Genomic DNA, 25184 nt, shown 5'->3' with positions numbered 1-25184 from the left:
GACAGGGCAACTTACATTTGAGTGGGAAAACTAAAGCGATATGTCAAGCAGCCCTGTAGTAAGCCAGGGTCCAAGCAGTACACAGTTACTATAAGTGGTTCAACCACATGCTGTTGTCACTGCCTGCTACTCACACAAAAATGTAAGGAAAGATCAGAGTTGCTATACTCTGGCTGTTTGCATGACCAGACTCTCTGCTAAAAAGTTGTATGAACACATGTAAAAGGTCATCTTTGAAGACCTTGGTCTGTGAAAGAATGGAAGAAATGGAACACTATAGACTGCTGAACAGTTCAATAGCTACCCATTAAGCTGTAGGAGAAAAACTCTCAAATTCGCCTGCCCAAGGAATACATGTGGAACACCTACTAACTATGCAAAAGATTTCTGATTTGACCTCAGAAAGAACTTGGAACCAAAATATAGTTCCTTCCCATATTCCCAAGGAACTGTGATTCACTTGGATTCTGGCTGACTACAGAAATAGCTCTCAATTTGCAAAAATAGCACAGATATTGCTGGAACAGGAGTTGGATTAGGATGTTACTGCTGATCTAAGGAGGAAGTAGAAGCTGTCCTGCTAAATACCACCACCCCAGATGCACCATAGTTGCTCTTTATGCTTCTGGATTATTTACAGATAGCAAATCATTCCCTTGGTGTGCATATACGTATGAGGACCAGAATGGTGCAGTGGCTAAGAGCAATAGACTCTAATCTGGAGAACTGGGTTCAATTTCCCACTCTTCCATATGAAGCTTGCTGGGTGCAAGGATGTAGGTAAGGGGGTTCCCGGGTTCAACCCCCCCCCCATTACATGCCCGAAACTCCGCCCCCGTTTGTGGGTTTTTTGTATTTTTTAGTGTTTTTTTCGGTTTTTGGCCTGCAGAGGGCGCAGATTTTAGGCTAGCAGCACCAAAATTTCAGGAATGTTTTGGGAGACTCTCCTGGTTCAGGGGATCCAAAGTTATGGACTCCCAAAGGGGGTGCCCCATTATCCATTGTTTCCAATGGGAGGTAATAGAAGATGGGGGCTACACCTTTAAGGATCCATAACTTTGGATCCCCTGAACCAAACTTCACCAAACCTGGGTGCTATCATTGTTTCAAGTTGCTTCAAGTTTGGCTCAGGTCATTAGCTTTAAGTCTTCAAGATATTACATTCAATTTCATTTAAACGTATATAAATTAGAAGTATAAGTGACACAGTATTCAGTTTGTCTTTCTTTTTTGCTTGAAAGACCTGCCTTTTACCTTCAGGTAAGTATTTCAAGAGTTCGTTAAAACATTACCTTCTGGACAGTCTCCACTAGGTATGTCTAGCCCACATATTTGCTTCAAAGAGCAGGAATTCCAGCTATCCCCCAGGAAAGCAATTCCTCTTTTCATCTCTATATTTAAAAATCCCACACACTTCACTGCTTAATATGAGTGGGATTTTCCTCAGATTAAAACAACCAAGCAACCTATGTGTTTATTTAGTGTCACCGTTTTTGTTTTCACCAGGGAGGCAGTACAGATTCTCCTTCTAATCTGATCCTCCAGTCCCTCAAACAGAGTAGCTTAACTAATTTAGAACGGAGCCCAATGGGCACACACACCCGTTCACTCTGGCACACTGATTAGAACTCTTTTTAAAATCTCCTCACACAGCCTTTAGAATTCTGCCTTTCACAGCCAGTCAATCACAAGCACAAGCACTTAGCTCATTCTGTGCTGCAGTTCCCTTTGCAGAAAATAAGGATAAGTGTTGCTAATAGTCACTGTTATCATACAACATAAAGAGAGCATCTGACTCCAAAGGAAGTGTAAATTACACATAATCACTACTCTCTATAAAGTTTCCAGTATCCCTCTTAATGTCTTTAGCTTACAAGGAGGTTGATACAGTAGCCACTAAGTGTGTGACTTTTCATGCAAACAGGATTCCTACTGCTCACCTGGTTAGCTTTCTTACTGCCTGTAATATTTTACCACTGGAACCCAACACATGTGCACTGGCTGAACTATAGTTTATTCCCAAGAGAATAAAAGTTGATGACCAAGGCCAAAAATTCAAATGGCATCTCCATTTGCACACATACAATGTAGTTTAACTCTATCCCTTTTGTAAATCTTGTAGTCTTTTCTATCTTAGGTAGTAATTAGTTTTGTAGGCTTTGAGTAGGTGGTTCGATTTTTGTAGCCTTTAGTAGTTAGTTGCCCTCTATATGATCTATTGTGGGTCCCAAAGTGCATAGTGTGGTTTTTTTGCTTGAGCTAGTATGTGAGTGAGGATAGGTTGGTGGGGTGGATTGGATGTGGGGACAGCATTGTTGGGGCCATTTCTTGTTGTCTATGATGTTATATTATTATGTTTAAGATGTGATAATTTGTTATTGTGCTGTGATGTCATGCTTACTGATGTTCTTGCTATTTGATATTTGGGAATATGTTTATTTGTGCTGCTGTTTTTCTGTTTGTTGGCTTGATATTTGCTGTTTTGATATTTGATTAGTGTTTTGATGATATTTGCTTGTGGTTCGCCACCCTGAGCCCTATGGGGGAGGGCGGGGTATAAATCAAATAAATGAAGGTATGAATGAATGAATGAATGAATGAATGAATGAATGAATGAATGAATGAATGAATGAATGAATGAATGAAAGTGTATTTATAAACAAAATATTATAAAGTGACTGCTCACTTTACTCGAACAGTGCTCAAATCTGCAGCCTGAGGTAGCTGCATTATTTTGCCTCCTGGCAGAATAGGAAGAAAATAGCTGGAAACACCTGAGTTTCCTTGTTGCAGAAAAACCAATAGGCAGGCAAAAAAAATGGAATCAGTTTCTAAGGAAATTGGAGAGGAAGAGTTAAAAATAGGCAGGTGAAACAGTTTGCAAGTATTGCTTTTAGTTTTTTTATTCATCTTAAATGTATTTTAAATGTGTCTGCTTTCATGAATTTGCTCAAAACAGCTAACAGTCAAGTAATTAAAAGTTTGAGAATAACTCTCAAGTTCACAAAATAGAAACCAGCAAATACCAGCAAAAAATGCACGCTTGCTTGCTGAACTTTTATCCAAATACCCTCTGAAAAAGAAACATTCCACACATTCAGTGGAATGACAGAAGGAAAGGGTATACAGATCTCTTTCAGCAAACTATTTGAAGAAGCAGGGCTATCACTGTAAAGCACTGAGCCCTCAATGAAGCCTGCACAGTGGAACTATTAACAGAAACTTATAGATTCAGGTCAAATTGGAAAGCAAGAGGGAGCCAGTGAAGTTTTGGGCCCCTTCCGCCAGAAGCTACGGATGCCAGGTTGTGGCCCAGCACCTCCAATAAATTGGGGGGAGGGGGTGTCAAGGAAGGGAGCAGAAATAGCATCAGGCTACATGCTAACATTACATTTGGGCAAAACTCCAGACATGACATCAGCAAATCAACTGACACTCTCTAAAGACTCTATAGTATTAGTTATGATATTACCATAGAGTTTCTTGAGTGTCAGCTGACATCATGTTCTGTCTGGTATTGCTTACATATGATGTTAACAAGTAGCCTGACATCATTTCAGGTTCCTATTGTTTCTTCTGCTAGGCCAAGAGGCAAGGTGAGTGGAAGGGCCATTCCCTGGGAGATTGCTTACCTGAAATGGGCACTTGGTAAATTTACTAGAAGCTCATCAAAGGTGCCATTGTATGGACTCCCAGCATGTGACTAAATAACTATAGCCAGTCATTTCATGCCAAAAAACATAACTTGGCACCTGTGGGTTGCATCGTGGTCACAGAAAGAATCCAGGACAATAAAGACAATTGCAGACCAAACAGTCTTTGTGGCTGAACCAGATGCATCAGGTAGCTAGCAGTATTAGGAGCGGTGTAGCCATCTCCTGCTTTCCCAGCTCAATGACCTTGATGTTTTGCGGCTTCCGAGAGCCAAAGACTTATTCTTATAAAAACGTCCTCGTTGCAGACCCATTCTCTGCAGTGCTTGAATGATTCTCTGACCTGCCTGCCCTTCTTTTCTCAAAAGATTCTGATGCGAGCAAAGCAAGAAAGAAGCCACAGCCTTAGAGATTTCTAGGGCACAGGACCTGGAGGCAGAGTGGGTTACAGACTTTGGAGTCAGACTTTAAAAAGAGGAAAACAGAAGGGTCCCCTCCCCTTCAAGATCTAGTTGAAAGGCACTGCAAACAAAAAAGCAGCTAAGAGCACAAGAGGCTGACAGTTTTTTCAAAATGCCTAAGAAATAATGATCCCATGAACAGGGTGAGGCCAGATAGTCGGAAGGCAGGCATGCGCATAAGACAACAGGGCAAGAAAAGAATCACAGCAGGAGGATAATAATAATCCTACCTCAAAGCATTTTTTAAAAAACGAACTCAAGCTTATTTTGGCATGACAAGGATTTGAAGACTGCTGAGGAAAGGGCGAGGTGGTAAAAAAGGAAATGTACAATATTAACATTTCTATATTACGCAGCTCTAAAACTGTGCTGGGTTATGAGCTAGCCACAGGCGTATGTGAATTGTAAGAAAAATGCCACCATGAATGACAGGGCTGCTGTGTTTGAACACTGGGACAGAATTAGGGCAGGTCATGCCCACAGCATTTTCCTAAGCCAAGTTTGATCATTATGAATAACTAGTACATCCTCTCTATTCCTTTCCATCCCACCTCCCCTTCGGCTTTCTCCCTTTGTTCCCCAACCCTCGGGATGAGAGCTACTGCAGCTCTGCTCCACATGCATTCAGTATACTTGAATGGAACTTTCATGTAGGTCTAGATATTGTAATTAACACAGGGGAAGGAGAGCAAGAGACCCCTCTCCAACACTCTAGCAAGCATTTTCAATCAACACAATTAGGTTGTCTGAACAGACCCAGTAACATATGGTTATAGCATATGGTTGGGTTTCTCTGCGGCAGATCCAGCTGCCCCTATCTCCTGTTTCCCCAAACTAACACAGAAACCTTTCTGCAGAATTTCAGATTTCCTTACTGTATATGATAATGTTTGCAGCCTTACAACATGATTCTAACCACACTAATTCAAGTCTAACTCATACATTCCAGGGATGTATGCTTAAAACAGCAGCCCTTTCCTGTTATAAAACCAGTCAGAGTCAGTCATATTCCTGCCAAACAAAAGTCTGTTAATGCATAAAAAGCTTCTGTTCTGAGAAGATATGGTACAATTCTCCAACCACTGGGAAGTACTGACATTGGTCTGCATCGACTTTCTGCCTCACTGAGAAAAACCCTATGTATTAAATTCCTTCCTTTTCACACAACTTTTTAAAGACACACGGTTTTTTCAGTAAAGGTGACAACTAACACAATCCTAAGTAGAGATGCATTTTTCTGACTCCAATGGTGCATTTTACTGAACCTTATAGAAAGCCAGGAAATCCGAATGCTAGGGAGTGCCTTGGCCTATATTACTCAGGAGGACCTTTGCAAATCTATGATGCAAAACTAAGTCCAACTGACTCTGAGAATTGATGGACAAACAGAGAAAAAACCCTGTTTTAAGCAGCTCCAGTGTTCTCCTGTCAGACTATTGGACAGCACCTCAAGGGACAGGACAGACATACCAGGGCAGGGTGTGGGATTAGACTCTATAATTAGATTCAGACTGATAGATCAAAGGGAAGGTGAAGTCACAAAGACAGTGAGCTCCAGGTGTATCCAAGGTGCTGCCTACCTTCTTGTGATAAGGCATTAATTCAGTGCAGTTCAAAGGATAAATTCTGACACAACCCAGTGTCATGAATTTGCAGCCATTCAGAAATCTTACAGTTCTGTAAAGACTGTAAAGACTGTAAAGTTAGATGTCTCAGCGCCTAGATTTCATTTAATGTTATTGTTAGCTATTGGGACAGCACAAATGTAAACCAAGGTCAAGACTGCCCTATGAATTTCTCCACAGCACTATGAAGCTTGGAGTATAGAGCACCAGTAATTCATCATGTCCTGATAAAAGATGTCAACTTTAAACTAGTCCCTTGGGTGGATACATTCAATACTAAAAGGCTAAACAACATCACTAAAAATGAATCAGGAATTATTTTCAACTGATCAAATACTTCAGGGCAGTTCTGCTATGTTTTAATGCCTAATAAAGGTCTTTGAACTTGAACTTGACTTCAGGGCAGTTAAGGCTGCATCTCAGGGATTCTTTGGATGGTTGGGGGAAGGGCACCCTAAACTAGCCCCAGGTTTTTTGGATACTCAGTTCGTTCTGCACACCCAGTATCCCAGTGAGGCAACTACCAAGGTTCCCCTTCAGTACTGGAAGCTTGCCCTAGTTTTGGTGACAAAGTGCTTACATGATTGGAATAGTTACACCCTTGACTGATGGTTATAAATTACAAACAGTCTTTTCTAATCTGTGGATTACAATCTAGGCCTCCAAACAGAGGTGAAAAACAAGCAGAGGCAATGCAACCCAGATAAGCCTGACTTTTATATTAATAGGAACATACTTAGCTCTAGGGATGCCACTTTTCCTTTCCCAACCTAAGCTCTTTTCCTTTAACAGTTGTGGCTAGTCAGTGACTTAACAGAGTCACCTTTCACCCCCACAGCATTACCACTCAGGAGAAAGCTACATGTATTGAATGCCAGCCCACAGCATGATTTACAAGGCTCACACCTGGAGAAACTCAGGTGATACCCCTCTTCAACAGATTTACAGTCTCTAAACCCTCCCAATTTTCTCAAAGTCTCCAGTCTCAATTATTCAAATTCTAATTACTGGGCTGTGCTGTGTCCAATCTGAAAGTTACTAGCTTTGGAAGGAGCCAAGTAGTGATGAGTAAGGGCCTGGAAAGTATAGGCTCAAATCCCTGCCCTGTACAGTCACCAGATTCACTAGGTTGTCAGATAATTGTTACACACACTTACCTGACAATAAATCCTACTGGATTTATTTCTGAGCAAATCTAATCTTAAATATGTTTACTAAAGAAGTAAACCCTTATGAGTTCAAGGGAATCCACTTCCTGAAAAACAGAATTCAGATCACAGTCCTATACTGTGAACCAGCATGGTGTAGTGGTTAAGAGCAGGTGGATTGTAATCTGGAGAACCGGGTTTGATTCTCCACTCTTCCACCTGAGTGGCAGAGGCTTATCTGGTGAACCAGATGTGTTTCCGCATTCCTACATTCCTGCTGAGTGACCTCAGGCTAGTCACAGTTCTTCCAAACTCTCCCAGCCCCACCTACCTCACAAGGTGTCTGCTGAGGGGAGAGGAAGGGAAAGGAGCTTGTAAGCCACCTTGAGTCTCCTTACAGGAGAGAAAAGAGGGGCATAAATCCAAACTCTTCTTCTAATTGCTCCCAAGCAGATGGTACATGGTAGCAATGACTGGACCTTGTTAATAGTATGAGCAGAACATTTGTCCATTCAACAGGTTATACTATCCCTACATATATGGTGTGGAGGGAGAAAAAAATCTAATCAGCTTGTATGTTACAGGGCAACACAATGCACAAAAGGGGCAGGTCACAGGATGGCACTTGGGAGTGGTAAAAATGACTTTGTTCCCTCAAAAAAAGTCAATTCAAAACAAAGAAATACAGGTTCCATTTGTTCACAGAGCTAGAGCCACCTAGTTTGGCAGACCAATGGTATGACAAGCATAATGCAGGTACAAGAGATCCTGACTATTTTATACAGAGCATAAGCGGGCAAAGCCATTGTCAAATTCCTTCCATAATAAATAGGAGTGGAAGTTTGGAGCAGTTATGGGATGAAAGGCTTTGCTATCTGATTAAACTTGCTAAGTGAGACATTCTTCCATACAAGGGGACTAATCAGCAGACAAAAATCACCTCCAAACTCAATTAGTCATCCTCAGACAACATGGTGCTTAGACTTTTGCATAGAAATGTTATAGAGAATTGCTTTTGTGTTTCATGATCCTTTACCAATGTGGTATAGTGGACTCTAATGATCAGTGGACTCTAAGCTAAAGAACTGGGTTTGATTGACCACTCCTCCACATTGTGGTGCACTCTAATCTGGCAAACTCTAATCTGTTTCCCCAGTCCTACACATGAAGCCAGTCACAGTTCTTTCAGAACTCTATCAGCCCCACCTACTTCATAAGGTGTCTGTTGTGGGAAGAGAAAGGGTAGACAATTGCATACCACTTTGAGACTTTTTAAAGGTAGAGAAAAGCTTTATATAAAAACCAACTCTTCCTCTTCTATTTACTCTTCTGCCCGTGTGTGTGTGTGCGCACAAATAAAAGATTAAAAGAGTCACTGATAGGCTCTAGAGTCTAGCCCATTATAGTTTATGTCACAATAAATCTGTCTTGTCTTTGAGGGGCTACTAAACTTCTTTTTGCTTTTGCATCAGCTTTTGATTAATCTTTGAAAGTCTTTGGGGCCCAGGATAATTCTTTAAACCGACAAGCCACTTTCCTAGAGATCACAGGAAACAACCCCATTATTACTAATAAACCTGTTGGAGATGGCTTCACCTTTTGTACAGAACACAATATTGTAGTTGGAGTGACTATACTGCACTGACTAAACCAGTCAGTCCCACGCAACATATTCCTGGAAGAAGCATTCAAAGCTAACTTTTCTACACCACCTTTTCCTTTCTGTGCCAATTTTACAGGCCAGTTGACTAAGGTAACTACACTGTCCTGGGCAGCTGGTCATCCCCACTTTATAGGTCAGGAAAACTAAGGCACAGCAAGAAGAGAGGTAGGAGAGTTCAACAATGAGAACTGGAGTAGCATGGCAGCCATGAAGGAGTTAGAAAATATTCTTAAGGGTAAGAATGTGTCACTGGTGACCAAGATGAAGGTAATTCATAGTATTTGCCATTAGAATGTATGGGTGTGAAAGTTGGGCAATGAAGAAAACTGACAGGAAGAAAGTTGATTAATCTGAAATGTAGTATTGCAGGAGAGTACTGCAGATACCATGGAATACCAAAAAGACAACTCAGTGGCTTCTAGATCAAATCAAGCTTTGAAGTCTCCCTAGATTCCAAATGACTAAATGGTGAGGCTATTGCACTTTGGGCACATTATGAGAACCAGAAATCACTGGAGAAGACAATAATGCTAGGAAAAGTTAAAAGTAGTAAGAAAAAGGAAGACCCAACATGAGATGGGTTGGCTCAATAAAGGAAGTCACAGTCCTCATTTTGCAAGTCCTGAGCAAGGCTATTAATGACAAGACACTTTGGAGGTTGTTAATTTATCAGGCCACCATGAATCAGAAGCGACTTCACAGAACTTAACAAACATACATAAATGCCACCACACACACAGCCACTCTCCATCAACTGTCTCCCCCACCCCAACCCCACACACATTTATAGCTGGATATGCTTCACAGCATTTGCTTTGACAGAAGGCCCACCACCAAGCCCCTCCTTTCATCCACCCCAGGGCCTACCTTTCAGTTCATAGTCAGGCCCAGCTCCATTAGTCCTGGGGGCCGAGTGGCTCTTCTGAAGCATCCTCATGCGAACTTGCTCCTGCACCCGGGCATTCTTGAGCACCTCGGTGTCCTGCGTCTCCTTGTTTTTTCTGTCCAGCTGCTGGTCAGAGGGCAACGCCAAGGAGCACACGCCATTCTCCGGCTGTAGAGCCGACAGGAAGAAATTACTTTCGTGCATGGCAATTTGGTCAGATGAACATTAAGCAGCCCAGCTCCTCTTCTGGTTGACCCTACCAGGCACTGAGGCCTTGTGTGGACAAGCCGTAAGTTCCTCAGTGGCTTCCTACAGTCCTGCACTGCACACTTCTCTAAGGCCAGGTGAGCTGAGTGGCACGTTGACACTCCAGAAAGTTGGCTGCTTACTCACAGGTGAGTCCAGGCGTCAGTCAGGCCCTCCCCCTTGCTTAGTCAAAAAAAGTTTCTCCACTCAGGCCATACGCCTCTTCCCCAACCCACACCATTCTCGTCCTTCTCCAAGCAGTTTGCTCCCTGGGACAGGACTTTCTCCTCTGTGCAGTGTAACAACACATTCATGGTTACACCCCTCTCCCTAGCAACTGACATCAGCACAGAGGCAGGCTTTAAGGCAGTGCAGGTCAGCCAGCTCCACCTTAAGCAGGTGAGGCACTTGGCAAGCAGGGGCTTTAAGGTGGAATTCCAAGGATGCAGAGATGTAGGAACTAGCCCTGCCCTGCCCGGCCCAGCCCCAGCCTATCCCATCCACCACAGCTCCTCAGCTGTACAAACTGGCAAGAGTGGTTACGGGTGCGGTGCCTGCAGGGCTCGGGTTGGGCGTTGTACGGGGTGTGGCGCCTTCCCCTTGTCGTCGGCTTGCAAGAAAAGCTTTACGCTGCAAAATGATCCTGCTCGGCCAGTTGAGCTTCTTCGAGTCTGGCCAGCTCTGGAAGACTCTCTTTGTGAGAGAATATCCAAGAAAGCAGAGAAAGAGAAGCAGGCGTACGTACAGCCCAGGCAACTAGTTTGTAAACTACACAGGAACAGTCCCGCCTCGGCCGTACCGAGTTTTGCCCCCCCCCCCCCCCCCCCCGCCGCACCCCTTGTGAAACACTAACTCCGCACATACTGTCAAATGCTGCGCTTTCACAGACACCGAAGCGAGACACCGAAGCGCTCGAGCGAAGCCAGGTCAGAGTCCGGGATCTCAGCTAGAATTCCAGGCTATTTTCTTTGCAAAACTCCAGCGCACAAAAGAAATACTAAGCGCGGAACTTTAGGTATGGTTTGAGAGGGTGGAAGTTACGGCAGCCTGTGATCCTTTTGTCAGCGACCATTTTCTTCTACAGAAGCATGCTGTGAATGCAGTTTACAAATTGGGCTGAAAGAAAATTTTGTAGGGGTTCCTATGTCCTATTTCAAGTAGTAAATACAATTTCTTACCCTCTGGAAAAGCTGGGTGAGGGGATTATATCGACAAAACTGTAGATCTAGGAATAACCCATGCATTTGTCCCAAATGTACCATTCTAGTGCCCTGGGTCTCTGATTATACTCACATGCAGATATGTAAACTGCTAAGAACAAACAAAAGGTATTGCATCTCTCTGCCTCTCTTTTCCCTTTCAAACTCCCTCCCTCCATCTAATGTATTGTGTCTACAAAGGTCTTAGAAGTATTAAATGTCCGTACCATTAGAGCAGGCTAGCTAGACTTGTGTGTTTCAGCAGCTTTTCAGTCATGGGACTATTGTTTCAGCCTTTAAAATGTATGGAGTAGATGCCAAAGCCACTTCAGATTTCCAGGCACTGTGGGATGACAACAACCCAGGCCACTCATCGAATCACACCATCCACCCTGTTGCAGAGTGCTAAACTGGTTTATTCATCTCTAGGGGAAAATATATTCTTCTAATAAATATTCCAGCCTAAGGTTTTCAAGGGACTATCATCAAAACACACAACTCTCCATAAAGAAGGCTTCCCCTTAGACGGCCTTCTCTGACCAACTTAATAATTAACTAGCATTTCTGGACCACTGCCAGATGTCCGGATGAAAGACTTTTTGGAGTATGCAGCATTAATCATGGTAATAGCCAGGCAAAACCCAGCTTGGCTTTCATATTTTGCACAGCACAAATGATTCTGAGTATCCAGCTATTAAACTTTGTGGCTAAAATATGAATAGTCCTCCAGGTTAAAAAAGTAGTCCCAAATTAAGAAGACCTCATTAAGAGAGAGTGACCCTATGTTCACTGGTGGGAAACTGAGGCATGCAAAGTAAAGCTATGAATCAAAAGCAGAGCAAACCGTAGCATGAATCAGTTCCCAGGCCTGTACTTAAAATTTAACCTGCCTTTGTATCTGCTTAGGACAGTTCATTGCAGTTGGTATCCCCATTGATTTTACACAATAATAATCGCCCAAAGATGTGATAGTAGTCTAGGGAAAGTGCATTATCTATCTTTCTTTATGATAATTGGCCAAGATGATTATTAATGTTAGAAATATAAAATCTGACTGAGTCTGGATTATTAGGAAAACAGCTTTCATTGTCACCCTTTGCACTGTAACAGCCTGAGGGAAGAGTGGCCCTTTCCCCTCTTCGGATGAATTGCTGCTGTGAGAATCCTATGATGTCATTTTCTCATGACACATTTTAAAACGTAGGTTAGAGTGGCAGGATGTACTTTCGAATAGGAATTACCTGTGTGGTGGCTGTACCACTAATACATTTTGCATTATTGTAGTAGCCCTTATTTATTTTGAAGTCTAATTGTTGGCACAGAATCCTCTATGTGTTAGGCTGCTTCCAGAGGACTAGGCCTTTTTTTTTTGGGGGGGGGGGGGGCTGATTTGGTGTCCTTGACACACAAACTTGCAATTATTTTTATTCATCCACATAGCAGGATCTTGTGGGATCAGTGAAGGTGTCACAGTTCAAAAGTGGAGACCTTCTTGTGGTATTCCCCCCCCCCACCACTTCTAGCTTCATATCATATTACACTAATTAAAGCCAAGTGGGAAGCTGCTGTCTGAAGAAGACTTAATTTTTTTGTTTAGTTTATAGGAGATAGTGGAATGATGGATGTGAATATCTAATTCACAGCCATGAGGCGCGTAAAGCTCCCACTTTGGATAGCAACCTTTAAGGAGGGAGCACCACAGTCCTTCCCTGGTGCTATCACCCATATTACTGCCTCCCAGGTAAATTTCATGTAGGTGGTATCAGGAAGCAGGAAACTGGAGAGAAGAAAATTTACCAGAAGGGGGCAGGCGTCTGCCTCACGTAGTAATGAGGTTGAATATATTGTGTTTCTTGCACTGGGTATAGAGGAAAAACAAGACTGACATTAAAAACCTCAACTGACAGTTGAGGTTTCTAACCTTCATGTACTAAGGCTCTTGGAAATGCAAAATTAATGGCTTGCAAAATGAAAAGCTATTAAGTTATGTCTACATTGGGTCATTTTTGCATAATATGTCACTGGAAAACACAAGTGGGTGTTATGGACATGACCTACAATGTCTTCAATCACTACCATTCCACTTCCTGGTTATTTGATGTGAATGCTAGGATTTGTGCTGATGGTAGTAGCTGTGGAACAAAAGAGAAAATCATGAAAAATGTAACTCAGATGAAAAGGTATCAACTAGAGCAGGGATACTGGGGCTGATTTGGGCTCTGTCCTTTTTGCTGGATGTACTAGTCCACTAGGACAAGTAACAATCAGTATGTGGATCAGCACAGGCACTGCATGGGTTGCAGGTGCTAAATCATCACACTTGAAACTCACAAGACCTCCAGCTGGAAGTGCCTAGTCAGTGAGACTCAACTAGTCTGCTGGGACTTGAGTTCAGCAGGGGCTTGCCTGGCCCGCCGATCATGCCTGGCCTTCCTCCCTCTCCAGCACTGCAGTAGAGGAAGGCAGTGAGTCCGTGCTGTGGAAGTATATCAATATAAAATTTAAAGCATTTTTTAAAAAAAGCTGTCAACCTTGTGACCTGGGAGTGAGCAACCTGGAAGTGAGGGCAGGCAAGCCATGCAACAGGCAGTAGGACATTTCCTTGCATGTAAACAAGGTAATGTGAGAAGACCACAGTGCGACCCCACTGTGAAGTGAAGAGTGCCACAGAAAGCCCTCCATGCAAAATGGGCCATAGCAAAGTTATATGTGTATATACTGTTGTCCCTTCCAGATTGTGCGGGTTGGGGGCACAGAATCTGGAAGAACGCAAAACAAAAATCCCCCGCAATCCTTTCTCAGGCTCTTCCTCCCCAGACTCTTGGCCCACACCAGTTTTGCTTGCCTCTGTTGGGTCCCTGACAGACCTGCCACTTCCTCAGCCTCTCCCCTGCCCCGGGTGTCCAGGTAAGTGCGGCTCCAGGGTTGGTCAGTCAAAACCACAATGTGAAAAGTCATAATGTGGAAGGGATCACTGTATAAGTGTTTGTGTGCTCCTGCACAGCATTTTTATTTTTGAGCACCAAAAATAAATAAAAATTGATTCCACAGCCTCCAGAATAGGATATTATATATATGGAGTGCATACAGAAATTTCAGGAAAGGAATATTTGGATTCCAACTCAGGAATGAATGGAATTCCAGCTGAATCGAGTTTTCCTGTCTCCCCTCTGCCAAATGTTGCCCCTAGGGGGTGGGGTCAACAGAAACTCCCAAGAACAGTCCAAGGTAAGGTATAGGTAAGGTATAGGTTTGCAGTAAGAGAAATCTATGAAAACCCTTCTGTCCTGGCAGAAGTGTGTTTCTGCCAATGAGAATTTGGTGTAGTCTTTCCACTGGAGTTCCTAACACAAATCAGGGCTGAGATCAGTGTTTAGTTCCAGCATATACATACTCTCTTTGCTGACATAGGTGGAAGCCTGCTATGGTTGACTTCAGTTGCTATGGACTTCAGTTGCTATGACTAAGACGAGAGTGACCAGATGCAGAAGGAATTTTAGATGCATCTTCATGCTAAAAAAAAAATCTGCATTTCAGGAAGTCCGCTTTCTCCATAATAAAGGCATAGGAGTTGTGTTGACACCTTGATGAACCATTAGTATGAACCAGCACCATCTCAGAAAGCAAGGCTCCTAGCCTCAGCCATAATCATTTCACTTTACACCCGAGACCAGAGACCGATGGCTATTATGACAAGGTATCAGTTCTCTTACAATGGTGAGATATTGGTGCTCTCATGTAATTAGCTTCATCAGTGCATTTAAAAGAGCCCCACATGGGCAGCAAGGTAGGTCTACTCTCCAAGCAGATATATTAAAGGACAACCTTCTCTAGTATAAATCTGCTTGGTCACTTTGTTCTTCTTTTATTGTCCCAGATGGTTTGCTGGTTTACAGGCATTTTGAATGCTTTGTCACAGATTCCATGATTGCACTGCGGCATGGCAGCCTTTATTGAGAGGTTTGCTCTACATGGAATTTGAGTTCTGTGCTGTAGATTATCTTTTTGCGTTTAAGACTCCTGACCTAAGTGTTTCCTGTCTGAGAAATGAATGAAGTTTTAAAAAAGAATTATAAATGTTTGTTTCTTTAAAATGCTGCATGTATAGGTAATTAAACCCGTATAGGTAATTAAACCTGTAAACTACAGTGCTTGCACCTGCTTAAGTTATGTTTTGTTCTTGCCTTGCGCTTGTGGCAAAATAGGAATCTGGATTGTGGTAGATTTATTTCTGTTGGCCTGTTATTATGTGCGGGTGTATTCCTTGGTGGGGCTTGTGAGCATGTGAAATAGCTGTGTGCACCTTAGGGGAACAGGGTGTTTTCTGACAACTCTTCTGGACTCACCTCTTAATGGGTGATCCCCCTTTGCTTCTTGCCAGATTTGTGCTTTCTGAGCATTGGCAGTTCTAATGCCTAATACCAAGTGCGATTATTCTTGTGCAACCTTTCCTGTTTGCCCAGACATTTGTACTTTGCTCTACTGTTGTGGCACAATTATTAGAATTGCCAATCTCCAACTGGTGATTTGAAGATCACACACTGTTACAATTGATCTCCAGATGACAGAGATCAGGGCACTTGGAGGAAATAACCCCCTTTGGAAGGCAGACTCTGTAAGATTACATCATTTTGATGCCCTCTTCTCAAGACACTACCTTTCCTAGGCTACACTCCCCCCCCCCCCACAAAAAAAAAATCTCCAAAAATGTTCTGACCTGATTATGATTAGGTATTTAGGTTGGTCGTGCTCTTCACAGATGAAACAAGTTTTTGCTAAGATTTGGGTCTCCTGCATTAGTCAGAGTAGCCCTAGGTACGGGGTTGCTCTTGGAGCACTGAGAAAAGCAGCAGACCCCACACAAAGCAGGGTTTGTGTAGCCGGAAACCAGTGGCAGCATCTTAAGATCCACTTGCCTGCATGTCCACCTGCTGTGGTTTCGTTTCCCTTCAGCTCAGATTTCTCTCTCTTGGTCCCAAAAGCAGTGAAACCTACCCTCGTGGGGTGCTCAATACACTTTTGTCCCCACCCACAGCATTAAGGCAGCTTATTATGAATGAGGAATGCAAGAAAGGAAAGCTTGTAGTGAAAAGCTGTGAGCTGTCATCAGTGGAGGTGGCTTCATGAGTGAATGCAAAGAAATTCTAACAGATGGCAACCGAAGCTGCAGATGGGAGACATTTTATGCATGAGTGCTGGGGACTGGTTGTTGTCAATAATTTTTGTAGCGTGTTGAACGTGTGAAATGTGTTGCGGTCTTTATCTAGTGCAGGGGTAGGGAACCTGCGGCTCTCCAGATGTTCAGGAACTACAATTCCCATCAGCCTCTGTCAGCATGGCCAATTGGCCATGCTGGTAGGGGCTGATGGGAATTGTAGTTCCTGAACATCTGGAGAGCCGCAGGTTCCCTACCCCTGATTTCATTCTCATGAAGAACCAGTGAGGCAAGTAATGAATGGCAGCTTTACAGAAAGGGGATCAAGGCAGAGTTTAGCAAGTCAAGCAGTGCACCTGCTGTCTGCTTTGGTCTGGATCGGGTATAGTGGAATGCTCCTGCTTTACAGTAGGTGGTTGGGATAAATGAATATATGAAACTGCCTTACACTGACTCAGATCATTGGTCTATGTATCCAAGTACTGTTATATTATCTGCCAGTCCATAGTCTCAGACAATGACCTTTTATGACTATATTATCAGAGATGCCAGAGACTGGATCTGGGATATTCTATATATAACACATGTGGTTTCCTACTAGTGGTGGAATAAACCTGCTATGTGGTTCTGTAAATATTTTAAAATTCTTCCTTTCCCAAAATCAGTTACTGGTGTTATTTGAGAGGGAGAATGGCATGGGAGCAGGGGAGAGAGAGAGAGAGAGAGATGTTTTAACACTTTATCCCCAACCATTTTTCTGCTGAAAAATACTGCATACCAGCTGTTTTTACCTCTATGTAAGTATTTCTTAATGAAGGCAAAAGGGCTTTGGAGTGGTAAGAGACAGCCTTAGATACTGTTTTAGAAGACTCCGGGGCAGACTTTCTTTCTTTCTTTCTTTCTTTCTTTCTTTCTTTCTTTCTTTCTTTCTTTCTTTCTTTCTTTCTTTCTTTCTTTCTTTCTTTCTTTCTTTCTTTCTTTCTTTCTTTCTTTCTTTCTTTCTTTCTTTCTTTCTTTCTTTCTTTCTTTCTCTCTCTCTCTCTCTCTCTCTCTCTATCTATCTATCTATCTATCTATCTATTCCACTTTTCCTAATGAGTCAGGCTCAGAGTTGCTAACAATATTCTATGTTATCAAATAAAACAAGCATACAAACAATACAAGCAATATAAACTATAAAACCGGATGTTAACAATACATCTATTTATTAAAACACTTATATATTGTTTTTCTTGCTAAGCACCATGGCTAAAAAGCATTTTACAGAAGCCTGACCTGCAGGCAGGAAACAATTTAAAGTGATGATAATAATAAACGATTAGGAAAAAAATAGATATAGAACTTTTCTTCCAGGTAATCCCTCCATATCAGCTAGCTGCCAAATGCCTGAAAAAAACACAAGGCTGTATACATACAACCCTTATGTGGACAGTGTACTTATGTGCCTGCTGTCCTTCATCAGAGAAAGCATTCTGTCGTGCTGGAGCCATTATCAAGAACAGGCCTAAGCCATGGTGGATTAGACAGCTTGTAGGATGAGCTCAACCAAAAGGATGCCATGGGAAGATGTAAAGTGATAAACACTCATAAAAGGATACATAGTCCTTCAGGTAAGCCGGTCCTAGTTGTATAAGGTTTTAAGGCTCCAAAGCAGCATCTTGAAAAGGCTAGCAATATGTCTCTCAATACAATATAGGTGTTTCAAGGTGACAGTAATATGCTTCCATCTTTGCATTGTAAGCAAGTTGCCATATATTTGCACCAGTTTTAGCTTTATGAACAGTCCTACTTAGGGCACATTCCAATAGTCTAGCCTTTAGGTTACAGAAGCATGACCAGGCCTTGGGATCTCAAGAAGAGAGCTAATTTCTGCATCAAACACAAAAATCATTCTTTGCCACTGCATTTACTTGACCTTCTAACAAAAGTGCAGGACTCAATACTACCCTAAGGTCTTTTCAGAGATAGTAAAATTCAACGGTTTACTATCCAAAGTGGGTAGCATGATCTCTGCCTTAGTCTCTACTTTATCAGCCAGCATCACCTCCCTCTTACCTGGATTCAGCTTCTGCTCATTCTCCTTCTTGACTACACCCTCGAGAAACCATGATAACCTCTGGTAACTTGTTGAAAGAACAAGTGTGCTACTGACATCCAACTCCAAAGCTTTGCATGATATCATTCAGAAGTGTCACATATAATTGAAACAGCATGAATAAAAGGACCATACCCTGTAGAATATATCTTTTACCCCCCACTTTTGTAATTCAGCATGACCTTCTGTACGTGATCATGCAGAAAAAGTCTTTTTAAACTTCAATTTCAAGACATTTCAGGAATATTGAGTTGTCTACAGTGCACATACAGTAGAAAGATCTAATGAAATAAAAAAGAATGCATTTCCTTTCTCTAACTTGGATGATGGAATAGAGGGCATGCTAATCAAATTTGCAGATGACACTGAATTAGGAGGGGTAGCGAATACCGCAGAGGACAGGGTCAGAATTCAAAACGACCCTGACAGATTAGAGAGCTGGACCAAAACTAACAAAATGAATTTCAACGGACAAATGCAAGGTATTACACTTAGGCAGAACAAATGAAATGCACTCATATAAGATGGGCAATACCTCACTTGACAACAGTACATGTGAAAGGGATCTGGGAGTCTTAGACCACAAGCTGAACATGAATCAACAGTGTGATGTGGCAGCTAAGAAAGCCAATGCAATTCTGGGCTGCATCAATAGGAGTATAGTGTCTAGATCAAGGGAAGTAGTAGTACCACTCTATTCTGCATTGCTCAGATGTCACCTGGAATGCTGTGTCCAGTTCTGGGTGCCCCAATTCAAAAAGGATATTGACAAACAGGTCCAGGGGAGGGTGACCAAAATGGTAAAAGGTCTGGATTCCGTGTCTTATGAGGAACGACTTAGGGAGGTAGGTATGTTTAGTCTGGAGAAGAGAAGGTTAAGGGGTGACATGATAGCCATGTTTAAATATTTGAAGGGATGTCATGTTGGAAGATGGAGCAAGCTTGTTTTCTGCTGCTCCAGAGACTAGGTCAAGGAGTAATGGATTCAAACTATGGGAAAAAATATTCCACCAAAACATTAGGGAAAACTTCCTGATGGTAAGAGTTGTTTGACAGCTGAATACGTTGCCTGAGAGAGTGGTGGAGTCTCCTTTGGAGGTTTTTAAACAGACGATGGATGGGTATCTGTTGGGAGTGCTTTGATTGTGTGTTCCTGCATGACGGGGTTGGACTAAATTGTCCTTGTGGTCTTTTCCAACTATGTTCCTATGATTTTGACTGTATCTGGAGATAGCTACCTGTGTAAAAAGAGCAATTTCTGCCACAGAGCTAAACCTGAAGCTGAATTTTAAAGTCAGTCAAAACTTGCTGTTCTCGCCATTCAAAGACCATTCTGCCTAGATCTGCCTGCTCTGTCTCTTTGTGGCTTTGAGTTGAAGACAGTCATCTTGTTTTGCAGTTCTTAACTGTTTTGTTGAATCTCTCCAGATCTCTCCAGATCTCTATCAAGGCTGAAGTAGATGGAATGACTTTCTTGTATCTGCCACTGGGATGCCGCCACCATTTAAAAATGATTTTAAAGTACTTCAAGACTCTGATCCTGATCAGGCCTGCCGTGTTCCAGGCTGAGGTGCTCTTGTTTTCTCCCCGCCCCTATACATTTTCAGGCACCAAAATAGCTCTGGGTGCCTTGAAAAGGGAGGGGGCTTTCCAGTGGTGGGATTCAAATAATTTAACAACCGGTTCTGGTCGTGGGATTCAAATAATTTAACAACTGGTTGTTTACAAGCACCATTTTAACAACCAGTTCTGCCAAAGTGGTGCGAACCTGCTGAATCCCACCACTGGGGCTATCCCCTTGTGGCATTTTAAATCATTTTAAAAATGGCTGTGGCATCCTTGTGGTGGACATGTGGAAACTGGCACATCTATTTTAGTCCTGAAGCAGCTGGCTGTCTTCCAGCCCCTCTCTCTTTCCAATGTTTCTATATGCTATAAAACTATTATTGTAAGCCACCTTGAACCAGAGGAAAGGTGGGGTATAAATGTTTTAACAACCAAAGAAACATACAAATTTGTTGTATTAATAGCCTTGAATATCAGGAGAAAAGGCAGGATATAAATAAATAAACAATTATCCATTTCCTGTGGGCATCCCTATTGAGTGAGCTCTGCATTATGATATATTTTCTTTTCTGGACCTCACATATTGAGAACAAAGGGGAAGAAGTAAACATCTCCCTACCATTTTCCATAATGAAAGGTGTTTAGTACAAACAGTTTGTTCAATACCCTATAGGAAGAGACCTGGGGATGTGGTCTGTGAGGATCAGTTGAGGAGAGTTGAGTTTGTGGACGCTGTAATTTGAGCACTAACATACGTATTTTCTGTTGATAGCAGAAATCGTGAAGGTCCACACTTGCATGCTCTTTGAATAGCTGTAACATTTCCAGAAAGGCCAGTCGAACTCAAATAGCTGGACTCACTTTTTAAACATAGACTGGTGTTATAGTTGAAGTGGCATAAGCCACCTCCTTTGCTGCCACAAATATGATGCTCTACAGTAAGTTGCCTGACAGGTCATTGTTGCATGATCTCACCTACTACCCAAAATGCAGCTGTACTTACCAAACCATAATTATATGTGTAAATTAAGAGAATGCTGCTGACCCACCTCTATGAACTACTTCCGTTCAGCACATGAAAATGACCAGATGCTGAGAAAGAGTTATTAGCATTATTCATTCTCCACAATTCTACTTGGTGCACTTACTCCACCCCCCTCCCTTTAGTTTCATTCTACTATCTGTTTCTTCCATCCATCCACCCATCTTTTTCATTATGGCTGCTTCATTTCCTCATAAACAATGTACACTGACTAACCAACTACTTCATATGTTTCCCGAGAAGGATTTTCGTTCAGTGTTCCTCACACATTGATTACTTCTGTCATAAGCTCCTTGGAACGTGAATTTTAACACCCTTGTGGTTAATCAACTGCACAGAATGCTTTAGATATTTACCAAAGGTGACATTAAATATTTTTGACTATATTTATTCCCAGGATAGCCTTTAGACCTGCAAAGGTGTTTATTTCTGGGCCTGAGCTTTCCAGTGTAATGAAATAAAGTCAAGATCTTTGCTTCCATGACCACGAGTAATAGTCTAACATGCAACTTGATGGTAGCCTATGTTTTAGTGGTAGTTTCCAGGAACAGGAGAAACTGTAACCACTCCTTTTGCAAGAAGATATTCCCAAGATTCACACCCAGGGGCAGTGGCGGAGATACAATGGGGTGGGGTGGGGACAAACGCCCTGGGCGCAGGCACATGGGGGTCCCCCGCAGAGAATCGCTCCCCCCATCCCTCCTCTCAGGCTGCTTCAGAAGCCTGCAGCAACTCCCATGGACCGCAGCAGGCTGCTTTTTTCACTTTAAAAAGATAGATGAATGGTGTTTTGTGGTGGGGCAGCCGCCATTTCACCCCAGGCACCATTTTACCTTCCTACAGCATTGCCCGTGGAATGGAACATAAACACAGCACACTCTGTGGAATATTCTTGGAGTATTCTTCCCCCTCCTTCCCCACATGCCCGCACGCACACACATAAGTACTTCAGAAATTGAAATTCATGACTGGGGAAAAGGGGGAGGCAAAGGTACACACAGCTCCACAGAGTATTTTAATTTCATCATTTCATCCTGGTTGCCAGAATAATCAGATGCAGCTTATTTTAAATGAAATTCCCTCATGTTACATTTTTTGCTTTTGTTCCAAAATGTGGCAGCTCTGAATCACATAATGGATGTCCTTCAGAAGCTAATGCCTTTCCCCTTTTCTTTTAACACGTCCTGGACATTGGATGTAATAAGAATCAGTGTGGTGTAGTGGTTTGAGTGTCCAACTGGGATCTGGAAAAAACACGTTTAGACTCCTTCTCTGCCATGTAAACTTGCTAGATAACTTTGGACAAGTCAGCCTCACCTATCTCATAGGAAGATTGTGAGGATAAAACGGAGGAGAGAAGAACAATGTATCTTCAGATCTACCCGGGCCATACGGAAGTAACCCCAGAAGGAGCCTCATTTGACTGCTTTGCTGGTTTCCATTAAAATTGTATTACCAGTAGGCAATTGATACTGTCGTGGGCTGTAAAACAGTTGGAATAGTTGTTTCTTTTGCATTACTATTACAGGGTTTTTCCCCTGGGAAACCACACTGGTATTTCAAGACACAAGGTAATAAGGGAATGAAAATGCTAAGAAGAATGGATTTAGGGCCAAATGACAGACAGAAACATTTTCTGAGGTGGAAAAACTCTCATAGGCTGTTTCTGCACGGGTGGAATACAGCGACCCAGGGACGCTAAAAACAGCGTTCCTGGGGAGGGGATTCACACGGCCGCCACTGCTGCATTGCAGCGGTGGCCTCGCAACCCCCGAGCGGCGCGAAGCCGCTGTTTCCGAAACTCGCTCCCTGGGCAAGGTATTTCAGAAACAGCAGCTTCCAAATGCTGCCGTGCGAACGGCAGCGGCAGGAAGGCGCCATCCCCCACCCTTTCCCGAATGCCTTACCTTCCCTCCAACCTTCTGGCGCGTTGTCCAGGCCTGGGGACAAGCTGGAAGGTCGGAGGGAAGGTAAGGTGTTCGGGCGACGGCACAGTGCTGCGCCATCTCCCCCACCCCTACCAAGACCGTTTGTGGCCGTGCGGAAATGGCCACACAGTGTGACTCTTTTCTGGTTAACCTGGCCATCATTGCTTGCCTTTCATCTTTTCCTCTAATATTTTTTTTTCCCTGCAGGAAATAATTTCCTTCACAAACATGCATAATCTACATGTTGTCCTTGGACAGAAGCCATCATCAAGAATTAATTCCAAGCAAAGACCAATAGCAACATTAATTCTTGAGGCATCAGTAGTTAATTCTCAGGGCAAATTACTTAGGGCAGTCTCTGGGATACTATTTCAGGAGCAGGGGCAGTGGAAAGCTAGGGTAAACTGAGGACATCCTTAAGGGCCACTGTTCAGGTTTGCTTGCTCTTGACATTTTTTGTTGCCTTATAAGGACTATTATTGAGGCCATTCAATTTGCTTCTATACCCTACTAGTACATTGTGATTTGACTGATAAAAGTCTGAGAGCCTAGCTATACTCTGTCTCAGAAAAATGTGATAGTAGGATATTCTTCCACCACAGAACTCAACATGCCAGACCTTCTTTGTTATAGAATGCTCCGCCTGGGTCCTAGTGCCTACTAGTCTGCAAAAGGCAAATATTGGTGATTGTCATTCAGTGAATTATAAATGCCCTTGTATCAAAGTACCATGTTCAATAATGCACCAAATAATAGTTTTGACAAAGGCAGCACATACACATGAATGATAATTCTCATACTCATTTTAATGCAGAATCATACAATTTTCTCCACTGCGGAACCTCAACCGACTATACTAACATCTTTATCTGAGCAAAGCGGCTGAAGAACCTGACAACCCTTGAGCTTGATTGGAGAAACCATAAACAAAAATGGAGGGGTACAGAATGTTCAGCAGCACTAAGGAAGGAAACGCCACTGTACCCAGGTTGTCAAATATCTATAGACTCAAAGCTCAAGTGCATTCATTTAATGTTCAAAGTGCAAAGGTAAAGTGTGCAAACTGGGCAACTCCACAATATACATACATAAACATTCACACATACAAAAAAAATTATCTAGGAAAGCTGAAATTTCTTAATAACCCAGTGGGGAATGTAAAGAATCAAAGGTCCATGTATGTCTAAATAGAGTTTACTTCTCATGTAGTTTTAGAACAGAATTAACCAAACCAGCAGAGAACACAGTCTCCTTTATTCAAATGAGAACATGGAACTCATTAATAGTAAACAAGCAAAATATAAATTTTCACTGTAGCCAGTATCCTAGTTCAGTCTATGAATACAGTCTGAATTCTTCCTTAGCCTCTAAATTGTACTGTTCATTTATTTAAAATATGCTTAAACTAAAATAAATCAATATTAACAACCTAATTAAAACACAAAATCAACAGCCTAGTCACCACCAATGTTGTTAAAAAATGTGAACAGTATAATAAAATGTTCATGTTAAAAACACAACTGCATCAGCCTAAAATATTATCAACCCCCCCCCCCAATAAATACTATAATTTAGATGCATATTTAGATGCAGCTGCTATTTATAGTCTACCTGTGCAGAGGCGTAGCTAGGGAAAATGGACCCCTGGGCAAAATCTGAGTTTTTCACCCCCACCCCGTATGGGCAACCGCCCTTCCTCACCATGACCAGGAGTGTGACAAAGGCAGTAATATGATTCTATAAATTGTTATAAATGAAAAAAAGGCAATGGAGATGCCTTTGGCAAAGAATCGCCAGAATACCTCACATTGGGTCCTACTATGAACTGGGACATGCAAGGATACCGTTGGGGGGTGAGGGTGGGGGAAGATGAGATATGAAAGAGAGAAGGATGGAAGGAAGGGGAGGGGGAGGAATGGAAGGAAGAAGGTGAGAGAATGAAGGGGAGAGAAAGAAAGCAAGAAAGGAGAGAGAGAGAGGAGAGAAAGAACCCAGCAGAGGAGCACTTGGCACTTCCCCGACCCCCACATGGAGAACTGGAACCTCCCCTCCCCACTCCCCCAGCCCCCACTCACCAGCGCTGCTCTTACTGAGAGCAGTCGTTGCTTCAGCCCACCTTACGTCTCTGATGCTGAGTATTTAGTGCCAGCTCTTTGTCCAGTACACAGAGAGGGAATGGGGAAGATCCCCACTGAAGACAGGGTGAAGGGAATGAATGTTGTGGAAAAGTGCACTCAGACTTTTTTGTCCCCCCCCCCCCAAGTCCAGTACAAACACACTTTCCATTCAAATGCTATTACACATATAACAAGAACAAGGCAGGCCTCTAAAGTAGAGCTACAGGGTGGTGACTTTTCTCGATTTGGCTTCCTTTTCCCCAAATATATACCTGATTCCTGGCCTTCCCCCACCCCTCACTGAAGCTCTAGGAGGGGGCACTCACTCTGCATCCGCTCAGGGGCTTGAGGTTCACCCCTGCCCCCCCCCCCACCTGGCACTCACTTAACCCAGCAGCAC

General features: G+C 42.8%; 1 protein-coding gene across 2 annotated transcripts in view; it reads right to left on the bottom strand.

Moving 5' to 3' along the window:
• Positions 1-25184, bottom strand: part of PKP3 (plakophilin 3) — an 86351-nt gene that overhangs the window by 45124 nt on the left and 16043 nt on the right. Inside the window, exon 2 of one of the 2 annotated variants that reach the window (XM_048486285.1) lies at positions 9418-9604. In XM_048486285.1, the coding sequence (XP_048342242.1) occupies positions 9418-9604 (187 nt within the window). Of the gene's footprint in view, positions 1-9417; positions 10029-25184 lie in introns of those variants that run through there. The other variant, XM_048486286.1, reaches the window with a different exon arrangement.

Source organism: Sphaerodactylus townsendi, linkage group LG02 (genome assembly GCF_021028975.2).
Source record: "Sphaerodactylus townsendi isolate TG3544 linkage group LG02, MPM_Stown_v2.3, whole genome shotgun sequence".
In the NCBI taxonomy this organism is placed as follows: domain Eukaryota; kingdom Metazoa; phylum Chordata; class Lepidosauria; order Squamata; family Sphaerodactylidae; genus Sphaerodactylus; species Sphaerodactylus townsendi.
This window is presented reverse-complemented; position numbering and strand designations above follow the sequence as displayed.